At 44.1% G+C, this 20,335-nt stretch overlaps 1 protein-coding gene across 2 annotated transcripts in view; it reads right to left on the bottom strand.

The window, feature by feature from the left end:
- The window catches only part of RFX2 (regulatory factor X2), a 95,470-nt gene that overhangs the window by 1,793 nt on the left and 73,342 nt on the right, over positions 1-20,335 (bottom strand). For both annotated transcript variants that reach the window (XM_075070866.1, XM_075070867.1), the window contains exons 9-17: positions 18,515-18,630; positions 16,475-16,593; positions 16,057-16,169; positions 12,319-12,470; positions 9,759-9,856; positions 8,553-8,702; positions 7,124-7,332; positions 6,450-6,603; positions 107-149 (exon numbers count right to left, since the gene is read on the bottom strand). In XM_075070866.1, the coding sequence (XP_074926967.1) occupies positions 107-149; positions 6,450-6,603; positions 7,124-7,332; positions 8,553-8,702; positions 9,759-9,856; positions 12,319-12,470; positions 16,057-16,169; positions 16,475-16,593; positions 18,515-18,630 (1,154 nt within the window). The remainder of the gene's footprint in view (positions 1-106; positions 150-6,449; positions 6,604-7,123; positions 7,333-8,552; positions 8,703-9,758; positions 9,857-12,318; positions 12,471-16,056; positions 16,170-16,474; positions 16,594-18,514; positions 18,631-20,335) is intronic.

The raw sequence follows: 20,335 nt of genomic DNA, 5'->3' as shown, positions 1-20,335 counted from the left end.
GTGTCTCCAGACCACAAGCTTCCCCGCCCCACAACAAATGAACCTGAATATTGACTTAAAGAAGCTACCTCTAGAGAAGAAAGAGAAAAATAGAGCTGGAAGATACCTTTATCCAGCAGTGTTGAGGACATGGATGCAAGGTCACTGAACTGAAAGAGAAAACAACTTGGATGAGTGAGGTTTAAAAAGAGTCCCCTGGATGCACAGACAGTGCTCAGCTGTCAACTGTTTCAAAACAATTTTAATTAATAGCTGATTTTAAGAACTTAACAGAAGTTACAAATCTTGGCAGCTAATTCCCAAGCAGCACAGAAGGTGGTGCTGAGCAGTCAGGGACTTGAGCTGCCCAAGACCATTCAGGCCAGATGTTGCCTCCAGGGCCAGATTAACCATTAGACTAATACGGATATAGCCTTAGGCTCTCCTATTTTTAGGCCCTACTGGTCAGATGGGGTGCGGCCGGGTGAGGGGTGGGAGATCTTATTCACACAGCCCTGCTGGAGCGCTTCTGCCAGCAGGAAAGGCAAAGCAGCTGCCTGCGGCTTGGAAGGCGCTCAGCCGGCAGCCCGCTTGCCGCATTTACCTGCGCTGCAGGAACACGTTGTCAGGGATCCTGTTAACACTAGTGACCGGACACTAAAAATCCAGTTACCACAGAAACCTGTGCCAGCCGTGGGTGTAGTCTGAGTGGGCATTGCCCCCTGATCCCTCCAGAGCTCTGCTTAGCTGTCAGGGAGGAAGTAGGGTGACCAGACAGCAAGTGTGAAAAATCGAGATGGGGGTGAGGGGTAATAGAAGCCTATATAAGAAAAGACCCAAAAATCAGGACTGTCCCTATAAAATTGGGACATCTGGTCACCCAACTCAGCCTGGCTTCTCTCCCAACTGGGAAATGTTGGGTAAACATGGAATGTGTGTGAGTTGAGAAGGCAATGAGAACACAGACCTGCTGATTGTCACACCTGTGTAGTCTTACTGACTTCAAGGAGAACAGATTTTTGCACAAGAATAGATTTTGGTCTATTCTGCTCTCTCACACCTGGTAGAAGCAGAATCTCATTCACTTTCCTCCCCTAAACTCTGAGCACTTGAAAGGAAAAAAAGAAGCAAGGACTGCTTGATTTACACATGCAAACGAAACAGGAAGCTCTCCCTTCATTCTACACCAGCCTTAAACCAGACCTGATGTAACAAGGGTGTCACTATAGCAGCCTTGGCTGGACTATTTTTTTTGAAAGATCTTTAATGGTTCTTTTAAGATGCTGATTTTCAGTGAAGTCTTTTTGTTCAAGGGGGCTGAGAACTCAACAGGGAATAGCTCTGTTTTGTCAACTCCTAGTCATTCAAAAGCTGAAAAGCTTTAGATCGTTTGTTTAACTGTTTGTACAGTGATTCTGAAGAGCTAACATAGTACACAAGTGTGAAACATCATGAGTGGGCAGCCATCTAAAGATCTGTGTCATTTCTAGCTGTTATGTTTTTCTTACAGAACGTTTAAAAACAAACAAATGCAAATGGAAGGGAACTGGTGCACACAGAACTCATGTTAAAAAAAAATACAAAAACTCACATCACAGCTGCTGCTCTCACATTCTATAATAGATAATAGTTCGTCCTGCCACGAGTGCAGGGGACTAGACTAGATGATCTCGAGATCCCTTCCAGTCCTATGATTCTATTCAATTATTCTAATTGCGGCAGCAGGGCCACCCAGAGGATTCAGGGGGCCTGGGGAAAGGCAATTTTGGGGGGCCCTTCCATTAAAAAAAGTTGCAATACCATAGAATACTATATTCTTGTGGGGGCCCCTCCAGGGCCTGGGACAAATTGCCCCACTTGCCCCCCTCCCCCGCCCTCTGGGCAGCCCTCTGTGGCAGAGCTTGGTGACAGAATGGCCTGATGTGGTCAGTCACCAGAGATTAACACCACAAACTGGGTATCATCCCACAAATAATATTTGGGTTCAATGTGAAAACAGTAATTCATTGTCCTCAGCCAGTGCAACACTGGGAGGCAGCTTTGAGAGCAAGGCAGCCTAAAATACAATGCCACCCAATGTCATTTTCCCACTACTACTTCCTCTACTTCACTGGATTTTACATTGGAGTGGTTTTCTTTTACATAACAAAAGCTGGCTGCCTCCCAGACTGCAGTGAGAATGAGATGGGGCTTGTGGGGTAGAGGCCATAGCTTGGGGAAAACACCTGCAGGGCTTGGCTTTGCACTGTGCCAGCAGAGAGCTGAGGGTAGAAGTACAAGGTGGAAAGAGATGAGCAGGAGGGGGAATGTTGCAGTGTTCATCCTCAGACAGATAAGCACTCCACTACCTAGGAGGAAGGAGGCCTAGCGTAGCATTCCTCATGCTCTCTCTTACTCAGAAGTATCTGTTTGAAGAACTGAGTGTTGTGAGAGTAGAATAAACTTATTCATTTTACATAAATAAATATGTTAAATGTGCATGTAGAGAAATGTTTGATGACTTCATTTTTTTTGCAATATATCATTCTTACTTAGGCCCCTCAATCTTAATCCGGCCCTGGCTGCCTCGTACGAATGAGTGTGTATAGCTCCTGTGGCATTACGCCTGGTGTTCTTCACAGTAATATTACTGTGATAGGATTACGGCATAACTACAATGTATTTTATGCAAGATAGATCATGTGAGAGATCATGGAAAAGATTATGATTCACTGAACATGGTTATTCTATTTGTATGCATGTATCATTTTAGTATCTGAAGTTAGGAATATTGTTTATGCATCTATTACAAATGTGTTTATACCTGGGGTATGCCCACTAGGCAGAACGCAATCAGTCTGGATGGCTGGCTAGGAAGGGCCATTAGGGGGAACAATAGGTCTTAGAAGAAGCTAATCTCCCACCAGGGAGCCTTCCTGAGGATGCTACAAACAGCCTTCTAGTCATGGCTGCTATGCCAGTACAGGGGCATGTGATCAGATCACCTGGTACTGCACTCTATCTTAGAATACCAGTGTTTTGCCACTGAAAGGCATGGGAACCAAGCTTGGAGAGAAAGGGTTTCCACCATATGCAAAAGCTATTTAAGACAGGTCAGTGATATCATCATGGTTCTTCACTGACTTTCCACCCAAAGAGACTCCTGTAAACACCTGAGGAACAAGGACTGAACTAGGGGGAAGGGTTGGACGCAGGCTAGAGGGATTTCTAGCCTGTGAAAGAAATACCTGAGGTTTTAAGCTGCAAGCAAGTGCAGCGTGCCCTTTAAGAATCTCTGCAACTGGCTTAACTCATCATTTAGGGTGAGAATTTGCTACTCGTATCCAATCTCTCGTATATTAAGCTTAGATTGCGTTTTTGTTTATATGCGAGGTAGTCTGCTGTGATCTGTTTGCGATCCCTTATAATCACATAAAATCTATCTTTTGTAGTTAATAAACTTGTTTTTGTTTGATCTAAAACCAGCGTGTAGAAATCATAATGTGGGGCAGAAAGCTGTTACATATCTTGCTCCACATTAGGGTGACTAGATGTCCCGATTTTATAGGGACAGTCCTGATTTTTTGGTCTTTTTCTTATACAGGCTCCTATTACCTCCCACCCCCGTCCTGATTTTCCACATCTACTGACTGGTCACCCTACTCCACATTGAGGGAGAGGGAGAATTTTATGTGCTGACGCTGTACAGTTCTTTGTCCAGCGCAAGATGGTATAATTTTGGGTTTACCCTTCAGAGCGGGTGTGCACCTGAGAAGCTGGTAAGTGCCCTAGCTGTATACCCTTCCCATGCAGGGGCTGGTCTGCAAGCTTGACTGCATGTTACTGCAGCTGGGTGTGTCCCTACCTGTGCACTGATGAAAGTGTGAGACTGGGAGGGTGTGTGCAGCTTGTCACAGCCTCACAGGGTGGTGGGTCAGGGGGCTTAGTGGTACCCTAGTTCCAGGTGGCAACCCGGGGGGAAACTCATCACAGCTTTCATTTAAGTCAATGAGCAAACTTGCATCCAACATGCATAAAGCCCCATACACAGCTCAAGAGGCAGAAATTGACTCTATTAAAGTAAGAGGAGAAACTTGCTTATCCATTTCTGAAATCACGAGCAGACATCACTATGATAGACTTGGACCTAAATTTTGTTTTTTTTAAAAATGTAATACCCAGAGTATTATAATATTATTATTCGTATCATTGTAGTTCCCATGCGCACCAGTAATAGCTAATAATAGCTAGACCCCTTAGGGCGCTCTTCATCTGTAGATCTCAGTCAGTAAATTGCTCTATCACAGCAAACAAAACAGATTTGCCTCTTTCGAGTTTTTATTCTTACTCTACACCTGTGGATCAGACGGCTGTGGGCAACGCAATTTCTTTCATTTAAAAGATGCTCTTCTGCTGGAATGGCCACAGTGCCACCTACTGGACAAAGAGAGCTGCTGAGAGTCAGTGTTGGCCGAGGGCACCATGCCTGCTGAGAGCTGTCCTCAGAGTGTTTCACAGCTGAGCTACAGCAGACGACTAGGGCAGAGAGGACGGTTCAGCCTCCATGGCCCATTCAATGCTTGTCGTCTCTTCGGATGTATCTATTAAGGGGGCCGATTAGTGCCAGTTGAGGTGCTGGCGATGTGGACAACTGTCTGCTAGGAACATTGTCAACACTGCACAGCTGGGAGAGGGCAGGGACGAACGTACCTAAGCTAGATTCAAAGCAGTGGCGTCAGAGGTGAAAGGCTCCATCTCCTATTGCCACTCCTCTAGGCCACTGAGACACCAGACACAACCAGTTTTTATCCCCAGTGAATTTGCTTGAGCAGGATAGAGTATCCTGGATTGGATAACTGCTTGGTCCTTGCCAAAGACAGCATCCCTTTTTAAAGAATGTATCTAGCTGTGAGGCACAAACTTCTACCTTACAGGACCTTAGACTTAGGGTATGTTTTCACTACCCGCGGGATCAGCGGACAGCAATCGATCCAGTGAGGATCGATTTATTGTGTCTAGTCTAGATGCGATAAATCGACTCTTGAGCACTCTCCCATCGACTCCTGTACTCCAGCTCGGTGAGAGGTGCAGGCAGAGTTGACAGGGGAGTGGCAGCAGTCGACTCGCCACGGTGAAGACGCCACAGTAAGTTGATCTAAGTACGTTGACTTCTGCTACGTTATTCAGGTAGCTGAAGTTGCGTAACTTAGATCAATCCCCCCTTTAGACAGCCTTTAAAGAGCAACTTTAAGTCAGCTGCATTAGTTACTTTGCTTGCCTCTATTTTAGTAAGTCACCTGGAACGATAAATACTTCTCTCTGACTTCTTGCAGTGCCTTAGAACTTTATAATAATGGAGGCACCAGCTGAACTGCTGGGTAAGACCATGAAAAACAAAGCTGCAGTAGGAACATAAATTAGCAACAGCAATAAAATACTGAGATGTACACGAAAAGATGGGATTAGTTCTCTTATGCTATGAAGAATCCTTCTCCTTCTAAAGTTTATGGCGCACACAAATATTTACAAGAGTCTAAAGAAGGAAAATCAAACTGTCAAACAGTTAAGCCCACAATTAGGGCTTGTTAAAAGTATAAAATAGAAATAAAAAAGAATTTTAAAACAGTATGGAATTAATTAAAACAAGTTTTTGTGCATTTAAACAATCTGCTGCAGTGCTGAGGACCTAACAAAATTAGGCACTGGGCAAATGGGTCAGAATCAAAAAGTGAAACTAACTTAACAGATCGCGAAACTTGATTTGTCTAGTTTCATTGTGTCAGTTGCAGGAAAAGGAAAGAATAACAAATGGTATAAACGCGAAGAACAAATTAGATTTTTAAATGTATTTGTTTTAATCTAGTATGTTAATACTGGCAAGGAAACTTTCTTACTGAATATTTTCTATGTGGACAGCAAGCCTTAAGGGGACACGATCAACCTGAGATCCAGTCGGTTTAAAAAGTGATTTGGAAGTGGCTTTAGGTGTAGCACCTGTGTCTGGGGCCCACTGCCAAATCTTTGGGGGTTTATGACTAAGTGTTGTGATTTGTAAAAATGCTTTTCCTTCAAAAACCCAAAGAGGGAAAGTGGTTGACTGTGCACACAGGTTGAGGTTTTTGAGGGGCTAGAGGAGCTAGGCGCTCCAGCCCAGTAAAAGTCAATGGGATTTGGGTATGTAACTTGCAGGGATGTCTTAGACACACTCCCCCAATGGGTGCTTCCATATTCTGGCACCTAACTTGAGCCAATTTGTGTGTGAAGTTCAGAGGTGCTGAGCATTCACAACTCCTAGTAATTCAATAGGAAGAAACTGAAAGGTCAGGGTGTCCCACGTTAGGTGCCAAAAACAGAGGTGCCAAAAACTAGTGAATCCTTCAGAAAAAGTGGCTGATACAACATGTTCAGAGCATAGTGTAGCTTGTGCAGATGGTGTCCCTTTAACCACTGCTCAGTTTGGGTTCTGTTACTAGGGCATAAATAGTGCTCACCTCTCCCATGACAGCAATTGGTGTCTCCCCTGTTGCCTGAGCAACACGATGCTCTACCAGATAAAACATGTATTCATCGTAGAGCAGGCGAATCAGGTGAAAGGAACCAAAGCTGGCAGCGCTGCGCAAGGTGAGGTCACGGATCACCATAGAGCTAGAGAACAGTCAGAAAACAAAACATTTTGGACACATTTTAGAACCACAGATTGGCTGGTGTGAATTCTAGAGTGGGAAGAATCATGGGAGACACTAAGTCATGGGAAACACTAAGTCATGGGAAACACTAAGTCATACTATGCAGTACCTAATATGCAATCGTTAAATTCTTCCTTTCACCCAAAATCTCAAAGCATTTTAGGAACATTAGTTAATTTAACCTCAAACCCCCTAGCAAAAAGAGATTTGGATTATTATCCCCAATTCACAGATGGGGAACTAAGACAGAGTATCAGGGCCTGATTTTCCATTGCCCTAAACACTCGTGTAGTCATTCATGCCAGGGTAGAGTGATTTAGGACCCTAACTTTCGGCAGCCAGGTTTTGGGATATTGACCTTGGACGGCTTTTCTTTTTGAAGTCTGGCCTACAGGTGGACAAAATACAATTTAGCAGCAAGGTATTTAGATGTCCCAAGCTGGTGCATATACACTTCCAGGATAAAAAAAGAGCTATACCTATAGAAGGACCACTTCAGCAGGAACTGCCTAGCTGCCTTGGGGAAGCTGGGGCTGTCCTCATGGTGCTTTAGAACTTGGGTGACAACGTTATCCAGCCAATTGGCCCACTGATCGAGGGAGCTCTGCTGCTGTAGTGTGAGTTTGAAATCCTGCTCCAGCTTCTGCACCATGCCTTCTTCACACTGGCACACCCAGGAGGCTTGCTCCTACCAAGGGCACAAGAGGAAAATAAGAAATCAATATTTACATGCCTGAGCAAAACTGCTGGTCATTCCACCTCATGGCTTTTGGTGCATCCTGATTCTTATATCTGGCAAAGGAAAAGCTCCAAGTCAGCAGAATAACATTCTGGCTTATGGTACTTCATGACTAGAACTTCTGTATGTACCAGCAACATCTGGGATTTTCAAAAGATGCTTCATTAGGTGCTAATAGGCTGCTGGTTTATAACAAAGAAAAGGAAGTATTTCTTCACACAATGCACAGTCAATCTGTGGAACTCCGCCAGAGGATGTTGTGAAGGACAAAGCTATAAAAGGATTTAAAAAAAAGCTAGATAAATTCATGGAGGATAGGTCTATCAATGGCTATTAGCCAGGATGGACAGGGATGGTGTCTCTAGCCTCTGTTTGCCAGAAGCTGGGAATGGGCAACAGGGGATGGATCACTTGATGATTACCTGTTCTGTTCATTCCCTTTGAAGCACCTGGCATTGGCCACTGTCAGAAGACAGGACACTGGGCTAGATGGACCTTTGGTCTGACTCAGTATGGCCGTTCTTATGTTCTAAACTGCCACTAAGTTAAATGGGATTTGGGCACCTAACTCTTTAGTCCTCGGTGAGATTTTCAAAAGCATTTACGAGATTTAGGAGCACAAGTCCTGTAGGTTTTCAAAGGGACCTGTACTCCTAAATCACACAGGCACTTCTGAATATTCCACCCATTAATCCTTTCCCCAACCGATATCAAAGTGGTTTTTCAACATTAATAAGCCTCTGAGCCCACCATATGGTCCAGGTCAGTACTAGCATCCCCCTTTCATGGGGTGGGAAATGGAAGCACAGAAAGGTTGAGGCTTGAGGATTGAGACTCAGGAGACTCCCAGTCCCCTGCCCAAAGCACTAAAATTCAGGCTTCTCAAACGTGTCCATAGCATGAGCCCCATTTTATAAAGTGATTGTCTTAGGGACACCTCCTTTCCTACTCACCACTGTCTGACATCCCTTTGGCACCTATCGCAACGGCTTTCCTAAAAAAGCAATCCTGGGAAAGCATTTAACGTAGGCTTCAATGTCTTGCGGTGCAATCTGGTAGCTGGAAATAAGGCGGAGCTAGCACTAGCCAGCCAGATTTCTGCAGGCCACTGTAGTTTAAGAATCCTTGCACCACATCACATGGCCTCAACTGAAACATCAAAAAGTCACCTGCACGTTGGCGAAGTCCACTCGATTGAGATCGCTGAGCATCTGGTTTATCTGGGAGGTGTTCTGGAGCACAGCGCGAGCTGCCTGAGCCAGATGGTTCAGGGAAGTGTATCTCCGTAATGTCTGTGCAAAGGCACTCACTACTCCAACCTGTAAAAGGTACACCCACCACAGGGCCAGATTACACACACACACACACAAACACACCTTTCAAAATGGCTAGGACATACGCACAAAGCCACTCTTGGCTACTGCATAAAGGCACAACACTTTTCTCTTGATGCTGCTACTTATAAATCTTTGCTAGCATGCTTCACTGTTAATAGCTCATTGCCACCTCATATCAACCTAATGTTCTTCTTTGAAAGGGTACTGGCCTAATGGATAGAGAAGAAGGAGTAGACATGATATAGTTGATGCCGTCTCAGCACAGGAGCTGGACTTTATGACCTCTCGAGGTCCCTTCCATCCCTACATTTCTGTGATCCTCCCAAGAAAATCCTGTCACTTCATTTGTCTAAATGAGTTGCCAGAGCGGAACCATTGGCTCCTCGTCAGCAGCCAGGGAGTGTTACAGAAACATATGACTGGAGGGGAAAATTAACAGCTTTGACCATGTTTATCAGCTCGGACAATTTAGTGTTTATGTAAATCAAAGGCTGGCAGAACTGACAAGTAGAGGAGACGCTGCAGTTAAACAAGGCCTGCCAATGCTCCTCAATCACTGCTGGCATTCCAGTTCTCTCTCCAGTAGAGCATCAATCCAGTGCAGATGCCTAATTGCACACTGTTTTATCTGCAACTACAGGGTGCGGTAAGTGCTTGATGAACTCAGTGTCTGAACAATTAATCATCGCTGTTGATGCCTGGAGTTAGATATAGCAAGTCCAGGACCCAGCATACATGCCTCATGAGATGAAGTGGCTGTGACCATATATCCCATGAGGAGATATCGCCCCATCTGGGTGTCCATGATAATGTGACATGGACCTCTCCCCACATCTTGCTATTCCGACTCAACACTGCCTGTTTATTCTGCTGAGTTGAGCATGGAGTATGCTCAACTGGCCAAGTGAGCAGTGATGGTGTAACAAGGCCCAGCAGAGGCATGTCATTAAGGTGGGCCTAGAATGCCAGTCACCAAAGCCTGAAATACCAGTGGCTTGGAACCACTGCACAAAAGTGTAACAAACTCCCGCTATTTACCTTTGTCTGGACTACCTGCGGGGGGAAATCACTCATTGCATTCATCAGCCATCCTTCCAAACTCTTTGCAAAATTGCGGATGGCTTGCGTCAAGGTGCCTGCAAGAGAGAAGTCAGGATAGTTAGAGAGGCTTTTCCAAATTGCTTTAATGAAACCTGTCAGCCTAGAACTACTCTGGGAGATACTAAATCAAGATAATAGCTATTGGATCAGAAATTGTACCATGGGAGCCTAGCGCGGTTACAGATTAGTCAGATGAATGCAGTCCATTGGGGTCTTGCAAAAAAAACGGAGACTGAAATATATTCATCGGGCTGTGATTTTTATCCAACAAATTAAATAGTCCTCTCTTATTATTTGAGGCATATATGAAAGTTTTCTAAGACTACTGGCATCTATAATAATAATGTTCAAGTGCATGTGTGGGCCAGGAAATGAAAATCACAGACAACTAGAAGTTCACAGCACTGAAGCTATCATTTGCCTTTTTAAAACAAGATGGGATAATTTTTTTAAGAGATATGCTCTAGTTCAACCATGAATTATTTTGGATAACTTCCGTGGCCAGTCTTATACAGGAGGTCAGACTAGAATGATGCCTTCTGGCCTTGGAATCTGTGAATCTTTTTTATTTGATATGCACATGTATAGTATAGTAGTCAGCAATAAAGTCCAGCATCAGAGTCCATTCTCTGTCCAGAATGGATCAATAAGGACAATTAAACTTCTGTGCTATAGATACTTGTGGAGTCAGGCTTTTACTTGGCTAACATTTTCAAAGCTGGGTGCCTGAAGGCAGGCTGTTAAATCCATATTGAGGCAATTAAACAAAAGTAGCCCAGTGTTCAGAGATGTGAAGTGAATGGAAGCTGCAGATTCTCAGCATTTCTGAAAACTAGGTAGGGTGACCAGACAACAAACATAAAAAATCGGGACGGGGTGGGGGGTAATAGGAGCCTATATAAGAAAAAGACCCAAAAATCAGGACTGTCCCTATAAAAATCGAGACATCTGGTCACCTTAAAACTAGGTCACGTTTATTTAGTTGCCTAAATATGGAGTTCAGAGCCCAACTTCGTGTACACAGGTTTGCAAACATTGAGCCTCGTCTCCATTGTAAAGCAACATTTTTAAAGTGGCTTTTTGGTTGATTATGCATCAAAATAAGTTTAACTTGTTCCTTTTTATTTACTAGGTCACAATAGCAAAAAAACGTTTTTTTAATATATTTTTGCTGGGTTTGTGGTGAACAACAGAAATCACAAACAGGGAAGAGGCATTTAAAAAACAAGTTTTCATTTTCAATAAATGTAATGTTGTAAAAGGAGCAGGCCTGGCAGTTCTAACGAAGGAAACCTTCTTGTTCATTCCCGGACAAGGCCAGGCAGTGACAGCAAGAGTTTTCTCCATGCCACCTAGATAACAATCCTGACATATACAGGGGCCATTTATCACCCACTCGGTCCTTGCCTCTTCCATTAAAACCGAACACAAAGTACTTACCTGGCCCCCACTATGGTAGTATTTGAGCATCTCACAAAGATTTGTGTATTTATCCTCACTGCCCTCAGAGGTAGGGAAGTCTTATTATCCCCATTTTACAGAAGGGGGACCGAGGCACAGAGAGACAAAAGGCCCAAAAGGTATTTAACTCACGCTCATTTCAATGGAAGTTAGTCACCTAAATACCTTTAAAAAGCTGACTTCAAGTGACTTTCCCAAGGTCACACAGGAAGCCTGTGGCAAAGCTGGGAGCTGAACTCATGTTTCCCGAGTCTCAGCTTAGGACACAAGCCTCCAGACCATCCTTCCTCTCCTGCCAACAGAAGGGCACACGGTGGTGGTTTTCTGCCACTAGGGACTGCACTGATGCCATTAGCTCACCAAGGAAACACGGGCTGGCAGTACCTTTCGGTCACTATTCGCCTGGACAGAGTCTGAGCTAGTGAATGAGGGACTGATCCAGCAAAGCACATAAGCGTGTGCTTTACTCTTGTTGCTTTCAGTTATTGCTGAATTGGGGCCTTGGGGGTAAAAGCCTCTGCATCCTGTGCTAATCTCCCAAACCAGTGTCAATATATACAGAGAAAGAAAAAAATCCATAATGTGCCGTATGGGTCAGAATGATGTGACAACAGAAAGACACACATCTCTAAGGAAGCATTCAGCACAGATTAATTATGCTTAAATACATTCTATGTGTATTAAGCCTACATTTTCCAACTTGGTTCCTGGCCAAAGCCTGAGGCTGTGATAATGTGATTAACTGAATTTTTAAAAGATGAAAAAACACATCTAGGCATCCGGGAGCCATGATACAATGCCCAAATGGGAATCATTCCATACAGAGGAGACGACTGTTGCCATAACATACAAGCTCAAATACAAAATAAAACCCATCTACACTAGCCTTTATGGCAAGTGGTAGCCAACCTCAGTCAATCATCTATTTCTATTGCACATATGGAGTGAAACAGTAAAAAAAAAAAACAAGAAAGAAGAAAGTTGGGCAAGCGTCAGGGCTCCCCATGCCATTCTGATGACTTCACAACATACTTACCAGGCACCGGCCTCAGCACGTCAGGGATGAGGATCTCCACCAGGGCCTGATACAGGATGTGATCACAGCTTCTCACCCATTTCAGGATAGGATCGTATTTACACAGAGTGATGAGCTTGTCCTTTGGGATGACCCCTTCGTGTTCTTCTTCACTACATGGCAAAGAGTAACGCAGCGTTAACGGCACATTTCACTTTACGCACGTACAGTTGTTCCATATTTCTCATTAGAGTAACACATTTTGGGTTTCAGTGAAAGACAACCTTTGGAGTCCCTCTGAGGAAGTGGTGCTTGATCATCTGTAGGGACTTCATCAGCTCTGGGAGCTCCGCTCTCCGTATCATGTCTCTGCTAGTTCTGACCAGCATCTCACCTCCTATCTACACACCCCATTTGGCTCATCTGGACCTCCTCTCATTCCTCCAGTCCTCTCTCAGAGGCTGGTCCTTCACTGCCATCAACTCAACCACCACCAACAGTTGCCTGCCACCTTCCGGCTCAGTGATTCCCCATTCCCCTCTTTCTAAAACAAATGCAGCTCAAAACCCTATTTTTTTTCATTCCTTTCAACAAGCAAGGGCTCATTTGGTTCCTCTCAGTGAGGCTGGCCATTCCCAGACATCCACACCTCTCCTTTCTGCTGTCCAATCTACTCCTTTTGACTATCACATCGCCACTGAGCGGACTACTGTGACATGTTCTATTGCCCGGTATTGTATACGAGCAGTGCCAAATTTGCCTAGGAAACATAGTGAAAAAAACGACAAAGAATCTTGTGGCACCTTATAGACTAACAGAAGTATTGGAGCATAAGCTTTCGTGGGTGAATACCCACTTCGTCAGACGCAGTATTCACCCACGAAAGCTTATGCTCCAATACTTCTGTTAGTTTATAAGGTGCCACAGGACCCTTTTCTCGCTTTTTACAGATCCAGACTAACACGGTTACCCCTCTGATACTAAATACTGAAAACAGTTTCATGGAGGAAAAGCCAGTCCCATGCTGTGACAAAGACACAGCATTGTTTTCAAGTGAATGAGGTCAATTTAACCTGCTTCAATATCTCTTTATACATGGGCAGAAGGGTCCTTACTCTTCTTTTTAGTATTTCTAAGTAACTTTATTTCTCCTGAGATGGCACCCTGGAAACCACACATTATCTTGCTCATAATTACAAGACCCTATTTTAGGAATAGAGTTAGAAAAATGACTTTCTGGTGGGAAGCAAAGGGAAGCTGCAAGAGTGGTCACGTGCCCCTCCCCAGCGGCCCAGACACATCATTTCAGGCACCTGGAGCAGCAGGTGAGGAAGAAATCACTGCGCTGGGGGGCTGAGGATGCCCTGGCTACTGTCTCCTACTCTGCACCGTGCTCAGCTGCTAACCCCAGCTGGAGCTGGGCAGAGGAGGACAGGACTTCCTCTTCCCCTGCGAGACCCACTCCCGGCATCTGGACCACCCTGACGAGTCCCCCAAACCCAACCCCTACCCCATTAGGCCCCACTCCCCCAGCACCGACCATCTGCAAGAGCCACCCACATGAGGCTCCCCCTGCTGAGCCCCATCCCCTATCACTGAGATCCCCCCCCACTGAGACCCAATCATCTTCACCTGGACCCCTCACAGAGTCTCATTTCCTCTGCACCCAGAGCCCCCAATGAGCCCCTGTGCATCCAGATCTGTCCCTAGTTGTCTGCACCCAGATTGCCCCACACAGAACTCTCTCACTCCACACCTGGATCCCCCCACACTAAGCCCTTCACACTTGGATCCTGTCAGGCTGAGCCTGCCCGCCCCACACTTGGATCGGGGGCCAGGGCTGGTCATATGTTCAAGACTCTGTCCCACTTGCTTGCTAGTGGGAGAGGAGCTATGGTGAGTGCTGGATCATTTATTAAGCAGATGACACTAAGCTGGGGGGAGAGGTAGATACGCTGGTGGGTAGGAATAGGGTCCAGAGTGATCTAGACAAATTAGAGAATTGAGCCAAAAGAAATCTGATGAGGTTCAACAAGCAGAAATGCAGAGTTCTGCACCTAGGATGGAAGAATCCCGAGGACCGACTGGCTAAGCAGCAGTTCTGCAGAAAAGAACCTGGGGATTGCACTGGACAAGAAGCTGGATAGGAGTCGAAAGTGTGCCTTTGTTGCCAAGAAGGCTAACGGCATATTGGGCTGCATTAGTAGGAGCACTGCCAGCAGATCGAGGGAAGTGATTATTCCCCTCTGTTCGGCACTGGTGAGGCCACATCTGGAGTATTGCATCCAGTTTTGGGCCCCCCACTACAGAAGATATGTAGACAAATTAGAGAGAGTCCAGCAGAGGGCAATAAAAATGATTAGGGGGCTCCGGCACATGACTTATAAGGAGAGGCTGAGAGAACCTGCCCTGGTCCGATGCATGCTGCTGCCACCCCAGAGCCACTCCAGGTAAGCAGTGCCAGGCCAGAGCCTACACCCTGAACCATTCCTGCACTCTGCACCCCAACTCCCTGCCCTGAGCCCCCTGCCTGCACCCCAGTCCCCTGCCATACCCCGCACCCCTCCTGCACCCCAACCCCCTGCCCTGAGCCCCCTCCCACACTCCGCACCCCTCCCTGCACCACTGCCGTGGGCCCCCACCTGCACTGTTCACCCCCTCCTGTACCCCAACCTCCTTCCCTATCTCTAACTCCCTAAACTAAACATCTGAAAAGAAACCTGCAGTTACAATGTTTCTTTGCAGCGATCCATCCATCGGGCACTATCTGATGAAGATAATCGGGTTAGAATTTTAAGATTATTAGGAGAATGAGGGGATTTGGGATAGCTCAGTGATTTGAGCATTGGCCTGCTAAACCCTGAATTGTAAATTCAATCCTTGAGGGGGCCATTTAGGGATCTGGGGCAAACATCTGTCTGGGGACTGGCCCTGCTTTGAGCAGAGGGTTGGACTAGATACCTCCTGAGGTCCCTTCCAACCCTAATATTCCATGACAAATCAAAAGGATGCCATTGAAATAAAAAAAAAAATAATGAGATTTTCTCCACATTTCCCAAATTTTTAGTCCTTTCTCTGAGTATAAAACATTAGAACCTGAAATTCTTATATACATTCAGTGGAAAGAGGATACTATTTAGACTTTTATTACCATTCCAACTATTTCAGTTTCCTCTATTTTCACTCACTGTCCGTTTCACTGTCCCTTGGCGGCAAGTTACTAACACATAAACAGGGAAGAATAGGAAATAACAGAGAACCAGGCAAGAATACAATTAAAAGACCAAAATAGCACATTTTGTAATTATCTGCCCCAGAACACAAGGCTTTAATTTTTATGGCAACTTGATTAAGAACGAGTTCCGGTTTATCTGAATGTCATTACGTTCTTATTGGCTTTCTCTGATGTCATTTTGTAACAACATTCAGTGGCATGCAGTTCTAAATGTCTGCTTATACCAAGCTTCTACAAAAGCAGTGACCCATTCCTGTTAATCAAAACAACATGTTTTAGATTAGTATCTATAATCAAAGGTGACAGCACATCAAATAAACAGGTACTAAAATCCTCTGCATCTGGTATATAATTACAATAGTACACTTCTAACTCTATCCCTAAAATAGGGTCCTCTCCTGGTAGGTAGTTAACATCCTGAACTCTCACAGATCAATACAATCGTGAAGCTGAAAACAGTATCACTCATGATCTCTAAGGTAAAACACGAGTAAAACTTAGGTGATCCAAAGGTAACCATTTACCTGGAAGGCACGGTGGTAGAGCCATCACTAGATGGTGTTTTAGAACTCCAGAAGGACTGCCACAGCTTCTCAATGTAATGAAACTGAAGGTTCATTACAACATCCAAAGTTGCCTAAGAATTAAAGATGACAGCTCATAAGATGCTCTGATAACATTCAGTCACACAGCTTCTTCGTTAAGTGGAATACCTTACCATCTGGATTAGATTAGATGCAAGGTAGAACAATCTACTATGTGTTGTTTTAACACACAGAATATAAGCAGAGCACACAGGGAGGAAATAACTTGAACTATGCTATCAAGCCAATCAGAAACATTTCTGTTCAGAACCCACTCCTCAAGAGAGCAGGACTAGGGTAGAAGGTGCACCCTACGGAATCAGATCCTAGATCAAGCAAACAGAGTCTATATAGTTACCTCACAGTGTCGTCTGTAAAGAAGCTGTAGCGTCTTGACATCATTCATAGTGACCCCCTCTTGTAAGAGGACATTTCCTAGATCAGGTGCCGGGAAATCAGGAAAGACATGGGTTACATCTAGGAGAAAAGTTGGGAAAGATGGCAAACTTTAATAAGCATTCATACTTTTATAAGACTATGAATTAAGTGCAATTTTGCAGCAGCCGGTTGCTACATTTCTTATTTCAGATAACTAACAATGAGATTAGTGAATTGAGACCGATTGTCCAATACTTCAACATATCACTTCCAAAAAAGAACACTGCTGTCCAATTATTCATTGTAGAAAACAAAATGTTTTTATTACTGCTAGGAGGAAAGAAACATGAATGCTTTGTACCACTATAATGTGTGTTCCCATTAGATTTTCTCTGAAGTCTGAATTATATCCTTTCGGTATTTTGAGAGTACAATGGAAAATTTAATTGGACGGCAGACATAACAGGTACAACTGCATTTTAGAGACTGCTCAGAAATGTCCATGTTCTTGTGTGTCATTACTCAGAAACACTGGAGGAAAAAACCTCAAACCCACACCTACAGGTTGGACTGGGAAGTAATTGGGTAAACTGTTGGTCCCACTTGTTTGTACCCACTTTCATTCCTCTTAGGTTCCTTTGAAGGAGGAGCTGGTATCCAGCAAGTTCTTAACACAGTCTTCCTCAAATAGAAAGAATGCAGTGAACTGTGGCAACTAGTAGGCAGCATGTCATGCATCCAGTTCTCCTCCCACACATGTGGAAATCTATATATTGGAGGCCAGCCTTATTAGGCAATCTCTCCTCTTAAAAGATTGCCCAAAGTATACAGCGTACAGTTGGGATTCACCATGATTAGAAGGCCACCTCCATTAAGCAGTAAATATTTGTTGATCTCTTGAATGGTTACTTAACGTTTTGCTGCAATAGACGCGTGCATTGCTGGACATGAACCTCACCCACAGTAGTTGGACTTGAATGGTATGTCTGTCATAGGAAATAAGAGCTTCCTCAAGAATTGAATGCAAACTTTACAAGGGACAGTGCAAGGTGCATGCTTCTATCAGGTGTGTATGCATTGCAATCATAACAAATCTACCATCTTGGAAGCTCACCTCTCTCATTATAGCCATCCTCACAGAAAGAGCTAGAACTAAGATGTTTGTTACCCTTGTTCTGCAGGGCTGCAAGTTTTTCCATTATCAAGAGGAATGGAAGCACAGAATCTCAGGGTTGGAAGGGACCTCAGGAGGTCATCTAGTCCAACCCCCTGCTCAAAGCAGGACCAATCCTCAGACAGATTTTTGCCCCAGATCCCTAAATGACCCCCTCAAGGATTGAACTTACAACCCTGGGTTTAGCAGCCCAATGCTCAAACCACTGAGCTATCCCCCCAATCCAAAAGAGAAGGTGGAGGTTATTGATTTGAATGACATAACATCAACACTAAGAACAGGATAAAGACTTCCAATAAAATTAATCTTAACCTTTGCCCCCAACTCATCGTAAACCGGAGCCTTTCTGATATTCTGAAAAGTTCAATGAATGGGAAACCTAGCTGCAAGCAAATATAATTTAAAAAATTACTAGTTAAGGGCTCCATTCTTCTGGTTGTAGTGCTTCCCACCCTGGGAAGTCCCACACAAGTCAGCAGAGGTAGAATCTTAAGATTGCAGGGAGAATTTCCAAAGAAAGCTGGCTGTTTCTAAGTAATATATTTTTAAGAACCGAAGCATGCAACACATGACATCTTTGCAGCATGACTGAGGAAAGCTGTGCAGATTGTGGGTGTAATAGGGTTAGTGAGGGAAGTTGCAAATGTAAAAATAAAAAAGATACGGTATATTAAGTACTTATTAGGATATCTTTGGCAAATGTTGAAAATAGACAGACACCTGGAATGGCAATAGATTGGGCCTGCTAAGCAGGGTTGTGAAGCCTTTTCAAGTTAGAAATCAGTAGCATTTCCTAGAAATGAGAAAACTGAAAGGAAGCATGGAATTTGAGTTGAATTTCCTCACCTATAAACTGCTGATGGTGTTGACTTTGAGCTGCAACTGACTGTTCTGGAGTAGTGTGCAGGCTACTGTTGGATCCACTCTCCCTTATGCCATCCATCTTCTGTGCAGGTCTATACCTAAGAATATAAAAACCCCTCAAACTACAGCTTGGTAGTATGCACATTTAAAATGTGCAAACACACACACAGTGAAAGAGGTATCTGGCAAAGTCGTATACCAGTATAACACTTCTGCATTAAACATGTCACTTAATATGTCAGCGTACATTTATAAATAGCTTACAAAGGGTTAATAAATAATAAATAATTGTTTTAATAAATGGTTAAGCAATTGTTAGATCAACAGGTGGTTTATAACCACGGGGTTTGCCAACCTTCTGCTGATGTGCTTGTAACTATAACACATATTACAGGTCTGTCGCATCTTAAACTGGGGTTACGTTCCGTAGTCAGCATATAAAGCGAAAATCATTTATAGTCAAAATTACATTGAGTGTAATGGCGGGTGGAATCGCCCGCACTACAGGTACAGTACTGAAATTGTTATTTTTCTCTTTTTTTGTTTTGTTTTCTTTTTTTGTTTTTGTTGACCGCGTAAAGCTGAAATCGCACATGTTAAATGCACGTAAGAAGCGACAGACCTGTATTCATATCTGTGATATGCTTATGACCTCTAGCCAGCATTTATTAAGCCTTTATAAATGTATTCTTAATATAAAATGTGGCCAAATTATCCATCTCAAATAATCCCAAAGAGGTAAATAGATTGTGTAAGTGGCATCAAATACAGCTTGTTTCTACACAGAGTTAACAACAGGAAGGCAGCAGTGTCATTTATATTGCTCTGCATTTAAAACAAAATGACACACAATCGTATGCTGACTAGCCGAGTGGGGCCCCTAAGTGCTACTCCAACACAAATAATAAATAATAGTAGTGGCCATTTCCTGACTAACCGCAGAGAAGCGTTGTATCTGTTTGTTTTAATTGTTAGAGGTTGAAGAGAACATAGAGCAGGTGGATGTCTCTAGTTTGACTGCCCTGGGGCCTGGAGTCTTCTTATCCACGGAGCACAAGCAGAAGAGTAGGTGCTCCCCCCTCAATCCTGACCCAGAAAAACAGCCACTAGGGCTTGTGGGTAATTCAGTTCCTATGCTCTATTTGATTTTTGGCTTGTCTGCTGATATTGCTAGTGAGGGAAGGGGGCAATCAAAGCAAGTGGAGCTTGGTGACGATGACAGATCCCACTAGGAATGGCCTACGACCAAACAGTTTCACATTGGCATGGGGAAGCCAACCTTGTCTGGTGGCCTAATGTCTTATTGCTACACTTTGCGGACGTGAAACGGATGTCCTGGTTTGCGTCCAGTGCATTCATGGTTTGCCTACATTTACTTAGAGGGTCCAGGGGGAATGCAAAAATGAATACAACCATTTGGCCCCAGTGAAGGGACTAGGGCTCGGATATGTATTTTTATTTTAATTGCACTAGTTGCTTTTACTCTACCTCTCAGGGTCAACAATCAGGAATGTGTCTTAAGTGCCTGGGATGCCATTTACATGACCAAATATGAAGCACATCAACTTCTCCTTCATATTACAAATGAGCTGTGTAAATTGATAGCTGGTCCTGTTCACCACTCCTAACATATCAGGCATGCAATAAATGTTAGGATGAGCCATTAAAGAAGTGAGGCAGTACCAGTAAAAGTCTAATGGCTGCCTGCATTAGAGCTTTACCACTTATTTATAATTGCGTTTTAAACAATGTTTAAGTGTGGCTTCACAAGCCTGTTTCTAACACAGAGCCAAACACTGGTAG

This window comes from Chelonoidis abingdonii, chromosome 11 (genome assembly GCF_003597395.2).
Source record: "Chelonoidis abingdonii isolate Lonesome George chromosome 11, CheloAbing_2.0, whole genome shotgun sequence".
NCBI lineage: Eukaryota > Metazoa > Chordata > Testudines > Testudinidae > Chelonoidis > Chelonoidis abingdonii.
The sequence above is the reverse complement of the archived record's forward strand: the minus strand, read 5'-3'. Positions and strand labels throughout refer to the sequence as shown.